The 17,091-nt window shown below is 51.3% G+C and overlaps 6 protein-coding genes across 6 annotated transcripts; 4 read left to right on the forward strand and 2 right to left on the reverse strand.

The window, feature by feature from the left end:
• Positions 1-951: 951 nt before the first annotated feature.
• NEUTE1DRAFT_125988 (uncharacterized protein) lies at positions 952-3,243 on the forward strand (the record flags this gene model as incomplete). The annotated part of the gene is made up of 4 exons (XM_009857836.1): positions 952-974; positions 1,629-1,981; positions 2,042-2,153; positions 2,226-3,243. 4 exons carry the CDS (start codon positions 952-954, stop codon positions 2,758-2,760), a joined length of 1,023 nt encoding a protein of 340 aa, XP_009856138.1.
• A 3,391-nt stretch (positions 3,244-6,634) lies between these two features.
• NEUTE1DRAFT_90856 (uncharacterized protein) lies at positions 6,635-9,741 on the forward strand (the record flags this gene model as incomplete). Its single annotated transcript, XM_009857837.1, has 3 exons — positions 6,635-7,092; positions 7,154-9,061; positions 9,155-9,741. The coding sequence occupies 3 exons, from the start codon at positions 6,809-6,811 to the stop codon at positions 9,429-9,431; spliced, it is 2,469 nt and encodes an 822-aa protein (XP_009856139.1).
• A 112-nt stretch (positions 9,742-9,853) lies between these two features.
• Positions 9,854-11,268, reverse strand: NEUTE1DRAFT_72168 (uncharacterized protein; the record flags this gene model as incomplete). Its single annotated transcript, XM_009857838.1, has 4 exons — positions 9,854-10,751; positions 10,821-10,942; positions 11,013-11,138; positions 11,217-11,268. The coding sequence occupies 4 exons, from the start codon at positions 11,266-11,268 to the stop codon at positions 10,086-10,088; spliced, it is 966 nt and encodes a 321-aa protein (XP_009856140.1).
• Positions 11,269-12,097: 829 nt separating this feature from the next.
• NEUTE1DRAFT_118808 (prohibitin-2) lies at positions 12,098-13,410 on the forward strand (the record flags this gene model as incomplete). The annotated part of the gene is made up of 3 exons (XM_009857839.1): positions 12,098-12,409; positions 12,481-12,836; positions 12,896-13,410. The coding sequence occupies 3 exons, from the start codon at positions 12,160-12,162 to the stop codon at positions 13,220-13,222; spliced, it is 933 nt and encodes a 310-aa protein (XP_009856141.1).
• Positions 13,411-13,958: 548 nt separating this feature from the next.
• On the forward strand, positions 13,959-15,140 carry NEUTE1DRAFT_118809 (uncharacterized protein; the record flags this gene model as incomplete). Its single annotated transcript, XM_009857840.1, has 4 exons — positions 13,959-14,140; positions 14,297-14,351; positions 14,586-14,668; positions 14,747-15,140. 4 exons carry the CDS (start codon positions 14,130-14,132, stop codon positions 14,832-14,834), a joined length of 237 nt encoding a protein of 78 aa, XP_009856142.1.
• A 67-nt stretch (positions 15,141-15,207) lies between these two features.
• NEUTE1DRAFT_125994 (uncharacterized protein) lies at positions 15,208-16,801 on the reverse strand (the record flags this gene model as incomplete). The annotated part of the gene is made up of 1 exon (XM_009857841.1): positions 15,208-16,801. The coding sequence occupies one exon, from the start codon at positions 16,799-16,801 to the stop codon at positions 15,605-15,607; it is 1,197 nt and encodes a 398-aa protein (XP_009856143.1).
• Positions 16,802-17,091: the final 290 nt, after the last annotated feature.

A 17,091-nucleotide genomic window follows, 5' to 3' on the forward strand; every position in this document is an offset into this window, starting at 1 on the left:
GAGCTCGAGGAATATTCTTATGCGCCGGCGGTGATGCGCAAGAAAGGTTGATGTTCAAATGCTGATTGGTTTCGGTTGAAGTTGGATGGTAGTTGATAGTTTTACGCGATGCGGCTTACAGAAGTTCGGGGAAGCTTGAAGGTCGCGTCGACGGGAGTCCACAGTCGCACACCTCCTTCCTGCTACCTAGCGGGTTGCAGTGAGTGGTCCAATGGCCTACAGCGAGTCCCGCGAATGAATGCAGCGAGCAGGACCTGACTCGGACCAGCGTCCAGTCAATACCCCAAGTGTGGCTTAAGCGTCACTGATAGTGGGCCGAGCTGAGGCTACGATAACGATAAGGCGGGGTGAGGCCGCGAACCTTGAAGGTCTCCTGTGGCGCCAGAAATAGCGGGGATCAATCCCTTGGAGGTTGCTCTCTCCCAATCATATACCGTAGCATTGATCCAATCCTCCTTCATGAATCCAGCGGATGCCCCTAGCGACCTGACAGGATACCCCTTCGACCCCTCTAGACCCTCACACCATGGAGCCTCCTATTTGTGGCGGCTTGCTCCGTCCTGTTGCATTTGCGAGATGGAGTTGATGGTTGACGTGTGAGAAGGGGCAAGCCTAGCAGGCATTCAGAAACAAGTTGGGAGCAGCGAGTCTCCCCGAATACTCCAATGGACGTTACTACCACTCAGGAGGACGTTGTCAACCTAAGCTGTTCACCTTAAGGTCCCCTCTCGGAGCGGCTGCCCAGTCAGACGGTCCCCTAGCACCTATCATCGTGGATGGCGGTGGGGTGCGGTCCTCCTTAGAAGCAGTCTCCTGGCCGCCCTAGCTCTCCCTAGTCCCGTCCCCTAGTAAGACTCTAGTCTAGGTGCCCTGTCACGCCTGTCTCCTGCTCGCCTCTTCCCGTCCCTTAATTGCTGATGCCGTACATCTCCTCGTCCGCTATTTGAGACCATGTCCAACCTCTTTTCTGGAATGTGAGTGGTTTCGATATCTTCATCTTTGTTCCCAAATCTACCTGGGGCCCTGCATCTCCGGAGCTGCCTACCACGCCGTCTCTGCATCTTCAAGCATCTCTGTACGTATACTGCCTAGAGGTACGAACCCCTTTGCTTCTCTACCTTATCCCCCCCCCATCCATTTCCCATGTCAGGTCCTCCTGGTTAGGATCGTCTCGCTCCTTGCTCATCAACACCCGCAAGTGCTTTGTGCTGAAGGTCGAAGTGAGCTCTCTATATGAGACTATCACATCACTTACCATGTATATGGGCAACGTTACCCCTTTCATGCCAAGCCCGTCACGGCCCAACACAACTTTCAAGTTCTCTGAACAAATAACCGACAACCATTGAGCGGGTGACTTTGATGTTCACTATATGGTGAATTTGAAGAGGAGGTCATACAACGGTTGAGCCTTCACTCTCCCTTCCACGATACGAATCTTTACCATATTAACCACATATCATGCTATCCCGCAAATTGGAGGTTGGATACTCAGCTTAGCTGACAGATATGTCTGCGGCTATGAGAATAATCCGCCTTGTATCACTGACGGCGGATTGTCGACTCATTATTAACAAATGCACTCTTCTACCAAGCAACGGAATGAGGAACTAACAGCATCATTCTAGAAACGCTCGGTTTAGAGGACACAAAAGCCCAACCAGTCCGACTCAGCAAAACCCTCAGAACTCTTTGCCTTCCATACACTCACTCGAGACATCTCCTGGTTATACATCTCCAACTCTTTCAGTGAAACTTCCACCCATCCAGAACTCGCTTTCTCTCGCTGAAAGTATCGGCATGGATCCCAATAATGGTTCGATCCCCTCAGCGGAGGAGGTCCTTGCTTCATATCATCTACCCCAAGTGAAGCCGCAATGGCTAAACTGCAATTATGGCAAACATATCGTTAAGGGCAATTTCCTGACCCTTAGTGCTAAGCCTAAGACGGTGGAAATGGGAGAGTGGATAGCACATCAAGGTACGTACAGTTGTCGAACATCATCGGGAAATTCGTAGCTCTGCTAACTTCGTGTTATAGTCGTGGACCACTGGCGGATGCTCATTACCTTCATCAAACTCGTCCATGACCGGGAAGAGGATGGCAGCTCGATCTGCAACTCTCGAAAATGTCCCAAGATGTCTGCGGGAGCGTAAGTTTTCTAGCAACTCAGCTACATCCCAGTCATCCAATGACCCCTTTGTAAACTGACCATCCAATACAGCTCCCACTCCTTCACCTGGCTGAACTCGCGGCTTCAACCCGTGGAAATCCCAGCATACGAATACCTCAGCCTCGTTCAGCGCTACATCAGCGGCAAGATTGACGACAGCAACCTGTTCCCCACCGATCCTGCGGGCGTCTCCTTCGCTGACAACCCGGCGTTCTGCACCCCCTTGCCCGAGTCGGGCCCGGACTGGATTGGCAAGCGAAGCGGCTTCCCGCAGAATTTCATGGAGACGTGTCAGACCATCTTCCGGCAAATGTTCCGCGTCTACGCGCACCTGTACTGGTCACACTTTGACGACATGTTCTGCCTCAACCTGGAAAAATCCATGAACAGCTGCTTCAGCCATTTCATCTTGACGGCCACCACGCTCGGCCTGTTGAAGAAGACAGATCTGGAGCCGATGCAGCCGCTTATCGATCTTTGGGCTGCTTTGGGCACTTTCCCCCAGGGCTGCAAGGCATATGAAATCGCCAATATCTCGGTTGGACATCTTCTTATCCAGAAGGCGGGCGGTCCACCCTCGAGCTAGTTGTAACCAGCTGGTTTTGCCGGCCTGGTTGTCTGCTTCGAGATGGAGTGCTACTCGGCTATTATACATGTCCAAAAATTTGGTATACATAGGTGTGCATGAGATGTCATATGGCTCGTAATTATAAATAGCGAATAGCGAAGATACCTTGAGACCACTGGATCTGAGTCATGTAGAAAGGGGGGTGGATATTGATGCCTGGTATCAAACTTCGACCATACACAACATATGAGTTTCTACCCTTCATTTTACGCATCCATAAGATCGCGCATAAAACATCATAGCACTTTGTTTGACGAGGCTAGCATGATAGCCATCACTCATGTTTCATTACATTGTACCACACTCCTTAGGAGGCAGTCACCTCGCTAATCTTGTACTCGACAACAATCGGCTTACCAGGCTCAATGATGAACCTGCCAGATCCAACGAAGACCTTGTTTTGCAGAGGATAGAGCTTCTCATTGCCGGTCTCGAAAACGTGGTGGGTGACTATAAGCCATTTCATCTCTCGTCAGCAAACCAAGAAGCTCCAGCGTTCTCTCTCGAAGAGTGACAAATCAAACCATTTCTCCAGTCCTTCACCCAAACCATCCAACATCCACATCGTAGTTCAGCCCCGACACAAATACATTGCAAGCAAAAAAAAGGTCACACTCACAAGCATCACCAAACCCCGTCGTCGCCATGTCCGGCTCGCCACGGAACACCTTGCCGGCGGCACCCGCCAGCGAGACAGTGCCTGTGTAATTGAACCGGAACAGCGCACCCGTCGTCTTGTCCTTGCCGACGCTGTGGATTTCCAGCCGCACGTTCTCGCCGTTCGGGTCCATCCGCACGTAGTCGGCGCCGTGCACGAACTCGGCGTCCAGTTGGATCGGGTACGAGGCTTCCGACTTGACAGACCCGCTGTTGGGCACAAAGGGAACGAAGAGCATAGTGCCGCCGCGAGCAGTGGTGCCGATGTTGGCGGGGGGTTCAATCACGATCTGGAAGTAGAAAGAGATGGAGTGGTTAGGTATGTATCGAACTGGAATAGTGTAATCGGCCAAGAAGTGGGAGACATCTTTCAGGGAGCATGATACTATTCTTGTTCTGAGGTTGAGCGATGTCGATAGGTATCCTGGATACTAGACTACAGCCCGAAGAATACCCATTGAATCATCTACAACAACGCAACTAGAAGAGAAGGGGTGTAAACATACCTGAGCCGTGAAGGCCGGGATAAGCTTCGGGAAGGACATTATGACGGGTCTGAATACTTGGTAACGAAGACAGACTGATTCAAGTATTGAATCTTTTAAACGTTCCTTCTTGTAGTTCGAAGGAGGGAAGCCGAAGGTACTATAACACCATCCAGAGCTATACAATACCTACCTGTCTTGACCTTATTTGACCTCTACCCCACGCCGATTCCTCCTCTTCTCCGCAGGTAGCTGAAGGAGGGGTTACCCGTGCCTCGCATCCACTTTGTCAGGGGAGCGGGGATATGGCACAAGTCTGTCATACTAAAAGAGGCAAGATGAGCATACCTATATCGACCCTACCGGTGATGAACCTATTCGCATTAGGCTTTGGTATGACTTAAAGAACATCACCCCATTTCCATCTACATGTAGGTGCTGCTGAGCGTAGATAATCGGGGTGGTCCTTCATATTACCGATACATTTGTTTCTTGTAGGATTCTCTAGCTGGGGTGGTCAAGCAAGGCGAAAGCTGCAAATCAATGTCATACATAGCTGGTAAGCTAAATGTTAGTCGGTGCTGGAGCCTTGATAAGTTACCGCAATTGAGGTGACTTTCAAGATCCAACCTCGCATCCGAGCTACACAATATACACTAGGTCGATGATTCCGCGGTGTACACAGTAACACTTGATAGACTCTAAGCCTTGTGGTGTCTTCATCCGACCGCGCAACCGGAAACAAGTCGAGTTCGTAGGGAAGACATTCTATTCGCGGGCGTAGGTATCGGTGCGTGAACTACAGCATATGATGTCATTGAATTTGTATTTCACTCCGATTCCGATGTTGTACTTTCGGCGGTCAAGCACAGGCTTTTCGACTCCATTAAGTCAAGACGATGGCGGCAACGGTAATGGTGCGAAATGTGTTGCTTATGACCATAAATCCAAACACACGGATAGTATAGTTGACTGCGATCCATGGATACTTGGCGGAATATGTATCATGTTCGTTGTTTGAACTCCACGGATTGTCGGTGTGACAGCTTCTCAACGGTACCGGGCTGAGTGTATACCTACATACTGTGGTACAGTAATGTGCCCTGTTAATGCTAGGCCCCCTTAATGCAAAAAGCCCCCCTTTTGCTAAAGATTTCGGCTGCCCGCATTCCCTCTGGTGGTAAAGACTGCTAACTGCTAATTGCAATACTAACGGGGCGGATTTGCATTAACAGGGATCTGATTTTGGTGGGCAGGACGAATAGCGGCGGTGCAAAAGGGTCGAAGTGACCCACCTTTAGGGTAGCCGACCCGTAATCCAGTAGCCCCACAGTATATATTGGTCTGTGCACTAGTACCATCCTTTGCAAATGCCCCCCTTTTGCAAAGAAATCTGGCTGCCTGCATTAGTTGCATTAACAGGGCACATTACTGTAGATACATACCTCGGCAATGGATTCTCAAGGGTCGTGAATCCACAAGGTTGTGGTGACATGGAGGCGCATCCGCACTCACACCCACCTATAGGTAGCCTTAAATCCACTGGTAGTCTAGAGTACTTGTTAGTGTACACCGAACAAGCTGGTAACTCAGCGTGAAGAGATGGGCTCTAAGTCAGTTACAGGCGCCCCGTCCATACCTCTAAGGACACAGTTGAAAAACCATGGATTGCAAAGAAGGGAACCCGATGCCAAAATCAAGCTTTTTTGAGGGTTCTTCACCCTCCACAGCGGAGAAGTTGTGTGTCTGTGGGTCACCACCCAGTAGTGTACAGCCGTACGCTAGCGGTTGACCTACCCGACATGACTAACAGCGAATTACCCTGTGAAAAGCTTACAGGTGCATTTTACTGCGTGCCTCGTTCCACATATACTTGACCATCGTTACCTGGGCTACTATCTTGGGAATTGGACGTTGTGGCTACACAGCGCTGACCAGCAGTGATACAGTGGATCCCTGCTTGGGTTGACATCACCGGGCCGGATTGGAAGTTGTAGTTTTTTTGTCCTGTCACCCCACGGTCAGTCGAAAGTGGAAAGGAAGACACCAGGACAGAAGCCCGGCCATACTTAGCTCCCGAAAATTGACTGTTTCAATTCCGTCGAAGCCCGATGTTTCAAGAACTTTCGTCCTCGTCTGCTGTCGTATCTGTTTCTCACGCAGAGCCGCGTCCACACATCTGCTGTTGCTGATACAGGCAAGGTGGGTACTTCCTAGAGGTACTCTATTACATAATTTCATTCATACAACATTCAAAGCAGCACTGGTACGTTGTGCGAGAGGTCTCGACGTCGACATCAACGTGCGATTGTAAGGCTTCATTGATCATCACACCAAGTCGCACTGCCTTCGATAAGACACTGGTTACCCTGATTCAAGAGGCGCCACAGCCTTTTTTTTTTTTTCCTCTTCTTTTTGTTTGACGTGGATCTACCAGTAAACATCTGTTGCTCCGGCTGCCATACATTTCCAAGCTAGGCCGTCTGCCTACTGCATCGCAACTGAGTTGCCATAGCGCCCGCGCTCGCCTGCCTGCTGGCTCTTTGCTCTCTCACGTCATCTCTTTCGTCCCAAGGTCACCACACTTTTTCCGCCGGGCACAAACTGGCATTCTTTCAAACCCATACCACAGTTTTTACCTGAATGTTATTTCAGCTTGCGCGGAGCTAAAATCGCCTGTCCCACTAATTGATTAGGAACGTGGTTGTCCGTCTTGTTAGCTTCCCTGGACAGAGGGGACCCAATCATTCAGTCCAACCAACAATCATCCACCAGCCACCCACCTAGTCATCTACAGGTTCATCGAAGACGAAATCCAGGACGTACAACTCCACCTACCAAGTCGCGAATCGCTGACCAATGTCATGGATCTAAATAATCCCCCACGGCACGATGCCTCGATGTCGAACTCGGGGCCATCCGCAGGCCAACCTCCCCAAAACCAACCATCTCGAAGGAGAAAGAACCATCGAGCGGGCAAGAAGAAGAAGAAGAATAGAAGAACTTCTTTCGGCGTCACCTCCGAGGATATGGCCCAGGAGAGAATGAATGATAAGGCGCTTGCGGAAGCCAGAAACGGTTTTTATTCGCAGCCCGGAAACAACTTCAGCAATACAAGCATTGATAGCGAGGCGCTTTTGGATCATAGGTGAGTTTCTGGCATCTTCAAGCGGGGGTTTAGCAGGAGCTTACACATATCATAATTATAGAGAACAACAACCATTCCTACGACCTAGACGGCCATCGATGTTGGTGTCGCAAAGTTCGCATTTGACAACACCACAGGTCGCGAGCAGGCTTAAAACAGTGGTGGCCAGCAGCAACAACAGCGAAGACGAGCACGAAGGAGCACCCCTTCTCTCTAGTTCCGTATTCCAGAGAAGCGAAGGCTTTGCAGGTTATGGTTCAAACGACACCGCGCGAAGGGATTCAGTCGCCAGTCGTCTTGAATCAAGCAGGGACAGCAGCAAAAGGAGACGGGCCACATCACTTGGCGCAACCGGCACAGAAGGCTATAATGTCAACTATCCTCCATCAGTGCCTGGAACTCCTCCCATGGGCGCAACCGATCGCGATCTAAGCATGAGCTTCGGCGATATCATGCTGCGGGATGATGTCGACTCCATGCCGAATTCCCCTGGCAGGCGAACTTTAAATGAAGAGAGCGACTTGGTAGGATCTTTGGAACGACGACACACAATCGCATTACAGGCTGAGGAGGACGTGTGCTTTCCCCAGGATGGTCTCTCTGAAATCGCTGATGAGGATCTTCGCACTCGTGATCCCACTGCGTATCGCATGAAGAGAAGACGGCGCGGCAAATGGCCGGATCTTGCTATCTTGGAGGAATGGAGCAGGTATGAGAAGGAAGGCAGAAGTGAGGAGCGCCATGCAAAAAAGATCACGGAACCTCAGTTGATCAACGGGCGACTAAGGCCAGTCCATCGTGGCTGGTACCGGGCTCAGGAAGATGCTCCTTATCGCTTCACATACTTCAATGAAGAATTCCAGAGTACTATTCACAGCCAGACCATTTCAGAACTGGTTCCACCAGGAGGCTCCTTTAGACAGCTGTTCATCCCCGATCCACCACTCCTTTCAGATTCCTCTGATGACGAAGATGACGAAGAGGATCAGCGCCATGTCGGTCTAGATGAAGTTCTGGGGGGCCAGAACGGTGACCCAAGGATTCCAAGCCGGCAGCCATCGCTCACTACCACTACCCAAGGTTACTTCGACGCTCGGAGAGATCGTGGCTCGAACGCCGGAACAACAGTCACGGATTCGAAACGTACCTCGGGAGAGCATACACCAACAGATACCAAATCTCCGGAACGTTCCAAGTCGCCACCGACGGAAAAGACAAGCAAGCCACCAAAATACGGAGACCGACCAGTGTGGTGGCTGGATATCTATAGCCCGACCGAGCAAGAGATGAAGGTTATCTCCAAGGCATTTGGTATCCACCCACTCACAGCTGAAGATATCATGATGCAAGAAGCCCGCGAAAAAGTTGAACTTTTCCGGCACTATTACTTCGTCAATTATCGTTCATTCGACCAGGATTCAACAAGCGAGAATTTTCTGGAGCCCGTCAACATGTACGTGGTCGTGTTCCGCGAGGGCGTCCTAAGCTTCCACTTTTCGCAAACACCGCACCCGGCCAACGTGCGTCGACGAATTCGTCAGCTGCGTGACTATCTCATTCTATCATCGGATTGGATATCGTACGCCATTATCGACGACATTACCGATGTTTTTGGTCCGCTGATTCACAACATCGAGGATGAAGTCGACGATATCGACGAAGCCATTTTGCTTCTGCACTCCGAAGACGATCCGAATTTCCCATCGGATAATCTCAAAGAAAAGTCTGAGGCCGGCGACGCGACATCAGCCGAATCTGGACGCGACATGCTCAGACGCGTGGGCGACTGCCGCAAAAAGGTGATGTCGCTTTACAGACTGCTCGGCAACAAGGCCGACGTCATCAAGAGCTTCGCAAAGCGTTGCAATGAGCATTGGGAGGTGGCGCCTCGGTCGGAGATCGGTCTGTACTTGGGTGACATTCAGGATCATATTGTGACCATGACTTCGAACTTGAGTCACTATGAGAAGTAAGTTGTCTCTCTAGTAATCCAATTGCTTCTCCACTCGTCACTATTTCTCGCAAATTTTAAACCCAAAATCCTAACAATCATTCAACTTAGAATCCTAGCACGATCTCATGCCAACTACCTAGCGCAAATCAACATACGCATGAACGAGCGACAGGAGCAGACGGCTGACGTGCTCGGGAGACTCACCGTCTTGGGTACCATTGTACTCCCCATGAACATCGTTACCGGTCTCTGGGGTATGAACGTCTGGGTCCCTGGACAGGGGAACGAGGGCGACCTCAAGTGGTTCACGGCCATCACAGCGGGACTGTTGCTCTTTGGGTTTGGCTGTTATCTGATTGCGATGCGTGTGTATAAGATTGTGTAAAGATACAGACAGGCACGCAAGCGAGTGAGTGGAGGCAAGTGAGGAGGAGGGCTTTTGATGTACCATACGGGTTTAACGACTATTTTTGGACGATAAGGTCAAGATCCTATCATGTACTGAGAGAGCACATGTCTACATGAGGGGTTTTGGTACCTAGTTTACATGACAGCGTTTTGGTTAATAAGGATGGGCAAAAGAAACAGAACGAAATACAGGCGTTGTTGGGTGGTGGTGATGGCGTTTTGTGGAGTGAGATTGAATGTCTGTCATTTTCGCGATTCGATAGACAGATGAATCTAAAAGAATAAAGCGGAAAGCAAAGTCATGTAGTCCACAACTCTGTCTTCATACCTTTGATGATATATGTCGTCTACTTGATCAAAACTATGCCCGTATACATTGTCACGAAACTTTGACTTTGTTCAGCGGTTTAAGCTTCCAGACTGTGGCTGTTAAATTCACCGATATTTACCCTTTTCTATTGAACCTTTGCAATGCTCCCATTTAGAGTGTGAAACCGACCGCCACCACCATAACGCCTGACCAGCCTAGAAAAGAATGCATAACGACAGAAAAACAGGAACATGAGGCCCCAATACATATTTTGTTGCCCATGTTCACGAGAAGTTGACTAATTGAATCATCCGTCTGTCATCAGCGTAGGCCCTGAGCAGAAAACTGAGCGCGAAGCGCCAAAATCTGCTGCCTCTCCGCTTCCTGCAGCTTGTCAATCGTCTCCTGCGGCAACTCCATAACGGCACGCATCAGCGCCTCTGCATCCTGCCCTGGGGCAGCAGCAGCAGTCGGAGCTGGAATAGGAGCCGCGGCGACAGGTGGTGCTGCGTAGCCTCCAACAGGACCAGGGGCAACAGGGGGGGTGGCTATGGCGCCGGGATAAGCTCCGTAGGGAGCACCGCCCATAGGGTTGGGGACAACGGGAGTACCCATAGAAGGAGCAGCAGCAGCGGCCGGGTTGTCGAGAACCGAGTTGATAGCGTCCGGCGAGACCAGGCCCATGATAAGGAGCGCTTGGAATATCGCGTAGCTCAGCTGGGGTGCTTGGTTGAGAAGTTCCGTGGCCCTAGCAGGATCGTTCGTCGCCAGCGTCTTCATCTGTTGGAGGATGTCGAGAAGCTGAGCCGGGGGAAGGGTGTTGAGGGTGCGGGAGATCGCGTCGGTGCAGGTGACATCGGGGGGAAGGTCTTTACCCTGGGGCAAGGGTCCGAGAGCAGGAGGGGCGGCGCTGGCGGGGGGAGCGGTATTGTAGCCTCCCCCATTGGGAGGTTGAGCGTTGTAGCTACCAGGGGCGTTCTGATTCGACTAGGTAGGCCGTCATGGTCAGTGGATTGTGTGTGAAAGCAAGGTGAGTTGAGTTGGTTTGTGCCATACCCCGCCATCACGATCTCTGCCACCGTCTTCGTCGCTGACAGTCTCGTTGCTGAAATCGACACGCAGCTTGCGACCCATAATCTCGTGGTCGTTCAGGTTTCGTACGGCTGATGCAGCGGAATCTGGAGATCGGGGAAGGCTAATTAGCGTGTGCGCGGGAGAGGGACACTTGATACAGAGATGGATACGCACCGTAGTCGGGGAATTCTGCGAACCCAAAACCCTTTGGCCTTCCAGTTTCACGGTCATAGACAAGGCGGAAGTTGAGGACCCGTCCAGCGCCGCTAAAGATTTCGGTTATCTGCTCTTCGGTAAGGCCTGCATTGTCCCTGTCAGTGGGTGGGCTTTTATAGATGGTCGTCGTCTGACCTGGACAGAAGCGGGTTGTCTGCGTACCATAAGGAATGTTTCCCACGAAGACCACACGTGAAGGTTGGCGTGTCGACATGGCGATGCGCGCGTTCACTGTCGAGCAAATATTGTTGTACGAAGCGCAAAGTGTCTAGCAGTAGCGCTGCTGAGAGTGGAGAGGCACAATCCTGCGTGAGTTTGACTGCGAGCTGTGTGGGCTGATCGAATGGGAATCACCAAGCGAACCAAATGTTGGACAGGTGGAATGGGCAACCAAGAATTGGTATGAATCGATGCGAACAATAGGGACCGCGCAGGAACAGCGAACTTTGGCAGATGGATGAGATGGAAGTTAACACAGTCGTAGTTAGACTACCTGGTGGCAATTGGGTCCTCTTTAGCCTTTTCTCTTCAATTTCAAAGCCCAAGCCTGCTGCCAGATACCGTCGATTTGTAAGATGGGGGTTGGTCGAGGTGGGAATACTCTGTCAACGGGAAGATGTTCTGGGAATGGAGTCAGTCAACCTTTTGGTGGTTGCAAATGGAAGTTTGGAGTTCTGGATTTGCAAACGTCAAAAATTGGACTCTGTCGCTGTGTCGCTTCGACGATGGAATGCAGGGGCTATGTACGTCGCGGGGGTGGATACCTCTACTTGTCTCCGAGCTCCGATCCATCAAGGTCCTGCTCCCGTCGCGACAAGCTGTAGCGACCCACGTGAGCGTATGGTCTGTGCTTGACCAAAATGAGACAGGCGGTACCTAGAAGTCCAGTTGCGCCAGTAGGGTGGTAGGCAGATGGCAAGTGGACTTTAGTGATACGCCTCGCTTGTGGTCCTGCCTGTGGGTGGTCTTAGCTCCGACGCTGGAAAAGCTCGGGTAAGCTATCGTGACGACTTCAATCCCCATTTCCCCACCACATCCGTCAACCAACCTAGGGCTCCTACTCCAAATCATCTTTGGGCCGCCCATTACTTCACAGCAGCCCAGCATGTCGAACAACCCATATCAGGATCTCCTGAACAAGATTCAGCAGACTGCCCGGTCTCGCGGCGGCGGCGGTTTCCCAGGTGGCAGGCCCCCCATTCCTCCCCGCGGTTTGGGCCCTGCCTTGACCGGTTTCGCCCTTCTTGGTGGTGGTGCTTGGGTTCTTTCAAACTCCTTGTTCAACGTTGATGGTGGTCACAGAGCGATCAAGTACAGGAGAGTTAATGGTGTTAGCAAGGAGATCTATGGCGAAGGTTCGTCTGCTGCTTTCGCCGCTCGGTCTCGATCTCGCTAGCCTTAATCGTTTTTCTGACAAGTTGAATAGGAACCCATCTCATGATCCCCTGGTTCGAGACCCCCATTACCTACGATGTCCGCGCAAAACCCAGAAACGTGTCCTCCTTGACCGGTACCAAGGATTTGCAAATGGTCAACATTACCTGCCGTGTCCTTTCAAGACCCGAAGTCACGGCCTTGCCTCAGATTTACCGTACCCTCGGTACCGATTACGACGAGCGGGTCCTTCCTTCAATTGTCAACGAGGTTCTCAAGAGCGTTGTCGCGCAATTCAACGCCAGTCAATTGATCACCCAAAGAGAGATGGTTGCCAAGCTTGTGCGCGAGAACCTGGCAAAGCGTGCGGCCCGGTTCAACATCCTTCTGGACGATGTGTCGCTTACAGTACGATTTCTACCCCCGTTCTTTTGCGTCGTAGATATCTTCGGCTAACCATACCCTAGCACCTCGCGTTCTCCCCCGAATTCACTGCGGCAGTAGAGGCCAAGCAGGTCGCACAGCAAGAGGCGCAGCGCGCAGCTTTCATTGTTGACAAGGCGCGTCAAGAGAAGCAGGCTATGGTGGTCAAGGCTCAGGGTGAGGCCCGTTCTGCGGAGCTCATCGGTGAGGCCATCAAGAAGAGCAAGTCGTATGTGGAATTGAAGAAGCTGGAGAATGCGCGTGCAATTGCGAACATCATCCAGGAGGCCGGCGGCAAGAACAGGCTGCTCCTTGATTCTGAGGGCCTGGGCCTCAACGTTTTCGAAGATCGGAGGTCCAAAGACAACTAAGCCGAGGCCTTTGGAAGTTAGAGGAGGAGCATGAGATGACGGATAAAAATCTCCGCTGTATATGTATCTTACGGATGTGACGGAAACCCCAAGTGTACAACAGACTTTAATGAACTATCGGAAAGGCCGGATTTAGCGATGATCTTCAGAAAAGGAAGCTTTCGCAAAAAAGATATCCATCGAAAAGCTCGTCTGCAAATGGCCCTGTTTAGGTGCGAGGCATCCTCTCTATTAGTGATACAAAGCGGTTATTCAACCTAGCGCGAAGGACGCCTCGTGGTGGATCAATGAAAGATGTTGATACAAAATCACTTGAGTTGCAGTTCGGAACATTTTTAGTTCAACGGCGTTCCCCTCGGACGAAAGTGAACAGGTATGACCACCTCTACCGTAGGTAGCTTCAGCTCATAAAAAGACTCCAATATCTCAGTCAGCTAGAGGTACGGTCATGGATTCATCTCCCTGATGTGAGCCGGTTTACCAAGGCCGCTATACGTCGGAGCACCTGCACTGTCAAAGCTACCGAAGCTGCCCCGGCAACCCGAAGGGGTATCCAAACAACAAAAGCCGGGGCAGCCCAGTCCACAGCGGTACCACCTAGTGCGACCTCAGGCCGTCTCGTCCTACCGCCACGACGCTAACCGCGCCGGTAGTGCCTGCCCCACCACCCCTCCCCAGCCCGTCAACAGTGACCGTTTTCCCCGATGACCAACTCAACTCCTTGAACCGCTCCATTACCAACATCAACCATCCCGATGCAGTCAACTTCTTAAGTCAACAGAAGCTTCGCATCCACGCGCATAAAGAGACAACAGGATCCCGTCCCAACTTAAGCATTCAACCCCACTCATCCATCGCCCTAGCGAAGCGAACTATTTCCCATCAACCCAGTCGCAAACTATTCAAGATGCAGATCAAGTGAGCTTTCGAACTTTCGCCTTTCCTCGCCCGATAGTCGCAGTATGCATATCGCGGCTGCATAGCTTGCTATCCATGCTCCCTATGCATTTTGGACTCTATCACCAGGCCAAGCCAGTACCACAGCTAACCATTCCTTTTACTTTGTTCGCACAGGGTCCGGACTCTTACAGGCAAGGAGATTGAGCTCGACATTGAGCCCGATACCAAGGTACGTCCCTCCCTTCTTGTCAGAGGGATCGGGTTTTGCGCCCGCGCGGGTAGAATCCGCGACCGGCTTAGCCGTGGAAACAGGAAGAAAAGAAACAAAAAAAAACAATAACAAAAAAAACCGGGTCGATCGATCGATTGTCACCTCCACGATGCCTCAACGATTTGCGCTCTCGATGATCACGATGGCTACGAGCTCATTCGAACATCCGACTAATTCAGGCAATACACACAGGTTGCCCACATCAAGGAGAAGGTCGAAGAAAAGGAGGGTATCCCTCCCGTACAGCAACGTTTGATCTTTGGCGGAAAGCAAATGTCAGTTCTGACCTAGCTACATTAGATCCATCCTCTTGGCGTTGGTGTGGTGTCTGACATGAGAGCGAAACAAAACAGGGTCGATGACAAGACGGCAACCGATTACCAACTCGAAGGCGGTGCGACTCTCCATCTCGTTTTGGCTCTTAGAGGTGGAGGGTGGTAGGCTTTTGGGGAAGCTTTGGTTTGCCTGAAGAGAAACAAAAATACACACAAATTAATGAGATAACGACGTTTACCCAATATAGACTGGGTGCTATATGTTGGTCCTTTGACAAACCCAAGTGGACGTTCTGGTGTTTGAAGGACTACTTAGACGACGAAATCCCGGAAGGTTAAGGATAGGGCGCTCTTGGCGGATTAAAAGGATGGGATTTGTACACTCCATCGATCAAAGGTGAGATGCTGAGGAAGAGGTTAACACTTGCCGTTGGAAAGCTTGGATGGCCCAGGAAAGGGAATGATTTCTTCTCATCATCGGAATTTCAAGGCAGGTAATCAGGCAATACAACATTTATTCAAATTGGGTCAGAGGATATGAGTCCACCAAAACGTGTTTTATTGTCGCGCGGAAGAGCAAGTACCTCGCTTTTGGTCCATTTCCCACCCTAAATTTGGCTCAAGCCATTGCGCTCCGTAGTCAGATTCCCCGAAAACAACGCCCCTGTTCCTATAAAGATCTCAAACCGCTGAAAACGCCATATATGTTGATCCCTAGACATGACACCAGAAACTTCCTTCACATTATATGCCCGTCCCTTATCTTTCGGTGTAAGCAGGTAACTTCCCATCTCAGTTCCAATAAGCATTTCCAACTCCATAACTCCCATAGATCCTTTATCCCCAATCATAACCCCGCTCGTTCAAAATCCTCCTCTAGGACCACACGAGGATCCTCAAGTCCCGACTACAACCCTATCCTTTGAGATCCTCCCCTCAAACACGACGAACTTTCTTGGCAGGCTTCATGAAAATGTCGACTTGCTTGCGCTTAGCCCCAGGCGAGCTTTCGGGGCGCCTACCGGAAGATGATGATGTCGCAGGTTGGGAACGTCCGATATTTGATGAACGGCCAGCATTTGTTGTTGAAGCTGGAGGCGGCCGACTGGTAGTGGCGGGCTTGGCACTGGCAGCAGCGGCTCGTGGTTGGGAGTTGGCACCAGGACTGGCGGAAAGAAGACCACGTTTCGACTTCAAAGGGGGGCTGCGAGCGTCTTCGTCATCTAAGTCGCCAAAGAGATCATCCATGTCGTCGCCTGAGGCACCTTTGTCGTCGCCTGAGGCACCTTTGTCGTTGTGGCGGCTGTTGTCGTAATGGTGGTCGTTATCATCATCGTCGAAGCTCAACACGTTAGGAGCATGGCCGGAGCTGCCGCTTTTTCCTCCGTTCTTGATCTGCAGAAGGCGAGCTTCTTGGTCTTTCTGTTGTCGCGAGCTTGTTGCGGGTCTGATGCGAGGGCCCTCGATGATCGGGGCAGAATCGATGTCGAACTGGTTCTGAATACGCTTCTCTTCGATCAACCTGTCAGGAGCCCGGGTGAGTTCCGTCTTCCTAGCCATGAGCATGACGGAGGGCTTGGCGAGCTTGCGGCGGTGAGCATCCAGTTTCGCCTCCCTAGTGGCCTTTTGCAGGAACGTCGCTCTTTTCATGGGCGGATCTGAGGAGGTGCTGAACCCACGGAAGCCGGGTCCGAAAGTACGGGCCTTGGGGGCTGGCAGCTTGCGAGCGACCTGGGCAGACACAATGGTGGTTGTGCGCGAGGATTTTTGATCGTTGACGGCGGCCATTTTCGCTCTGAGAGCCTCTGTGGCGAGTTCGTCTGACTCCTTCTGGAGTTTGCCGTACTTCTCATACACCTTGTGCCATGATTTGGGGTTGCTTGGTTCCCATCGGTGCTTGTTGTGGAGAAGTCCGTACTTGCGTTCGATGAAACGACGCCAGGATTCGGCGGTCAGCTCGTAGATTTCGTCGCCGCTATGAAGTTCAATTGTGCGGAGGTGCTCTGGCGTTCTGACGGCTTTGAGGATCTGGCTAGCGATTTTTGGTGGCACGTCGTCCAGGCAGGTGATATCCTGAGCATTGTCGATGGCGAGCTTGAGAGCCATGTCGAGAAGTGAGCGTGGCCCAGCCATGGTGACTTATTATGGGGCTCCTTGCTGTTATGCTCGAGTAACTAGTACGACTTTGGGGTTTGTCTAGAGATAGTTAGTATCGGAATATATCGAGGACAATGGTTGTTGGGCGAAGTACAAGGGCGTGTTAACCCAGCGTGCCACAGCCTTCTTCTCTTTGATGGTTGACGAGGTGTGGCTGGATGACGACAGATGTAGAACGATGATGTGTTCGGTCGTAGAATTCTGATTGTGATTGAATCAAGAATGTCCTTCAGGATGTCTTCGCAGCGGCCCAGTGATTATGGTAT

This window comes from Neurospora tetrasperma (assembly GCF_000213175.1).
Source record: "Neurospora tetrasperma FGSC 2508 unplaced genomic scaffold NEUTE1scaffold_81, whole genome shotgun sequence".
NCBI classification, from domain to species: domain Eukaryota; kingdom Fungi; phylum Ascomycota; class Sordariomycetes; order Sordariales; family Sordariaceae; genus Neurospora; species Neurospora tetrasperma.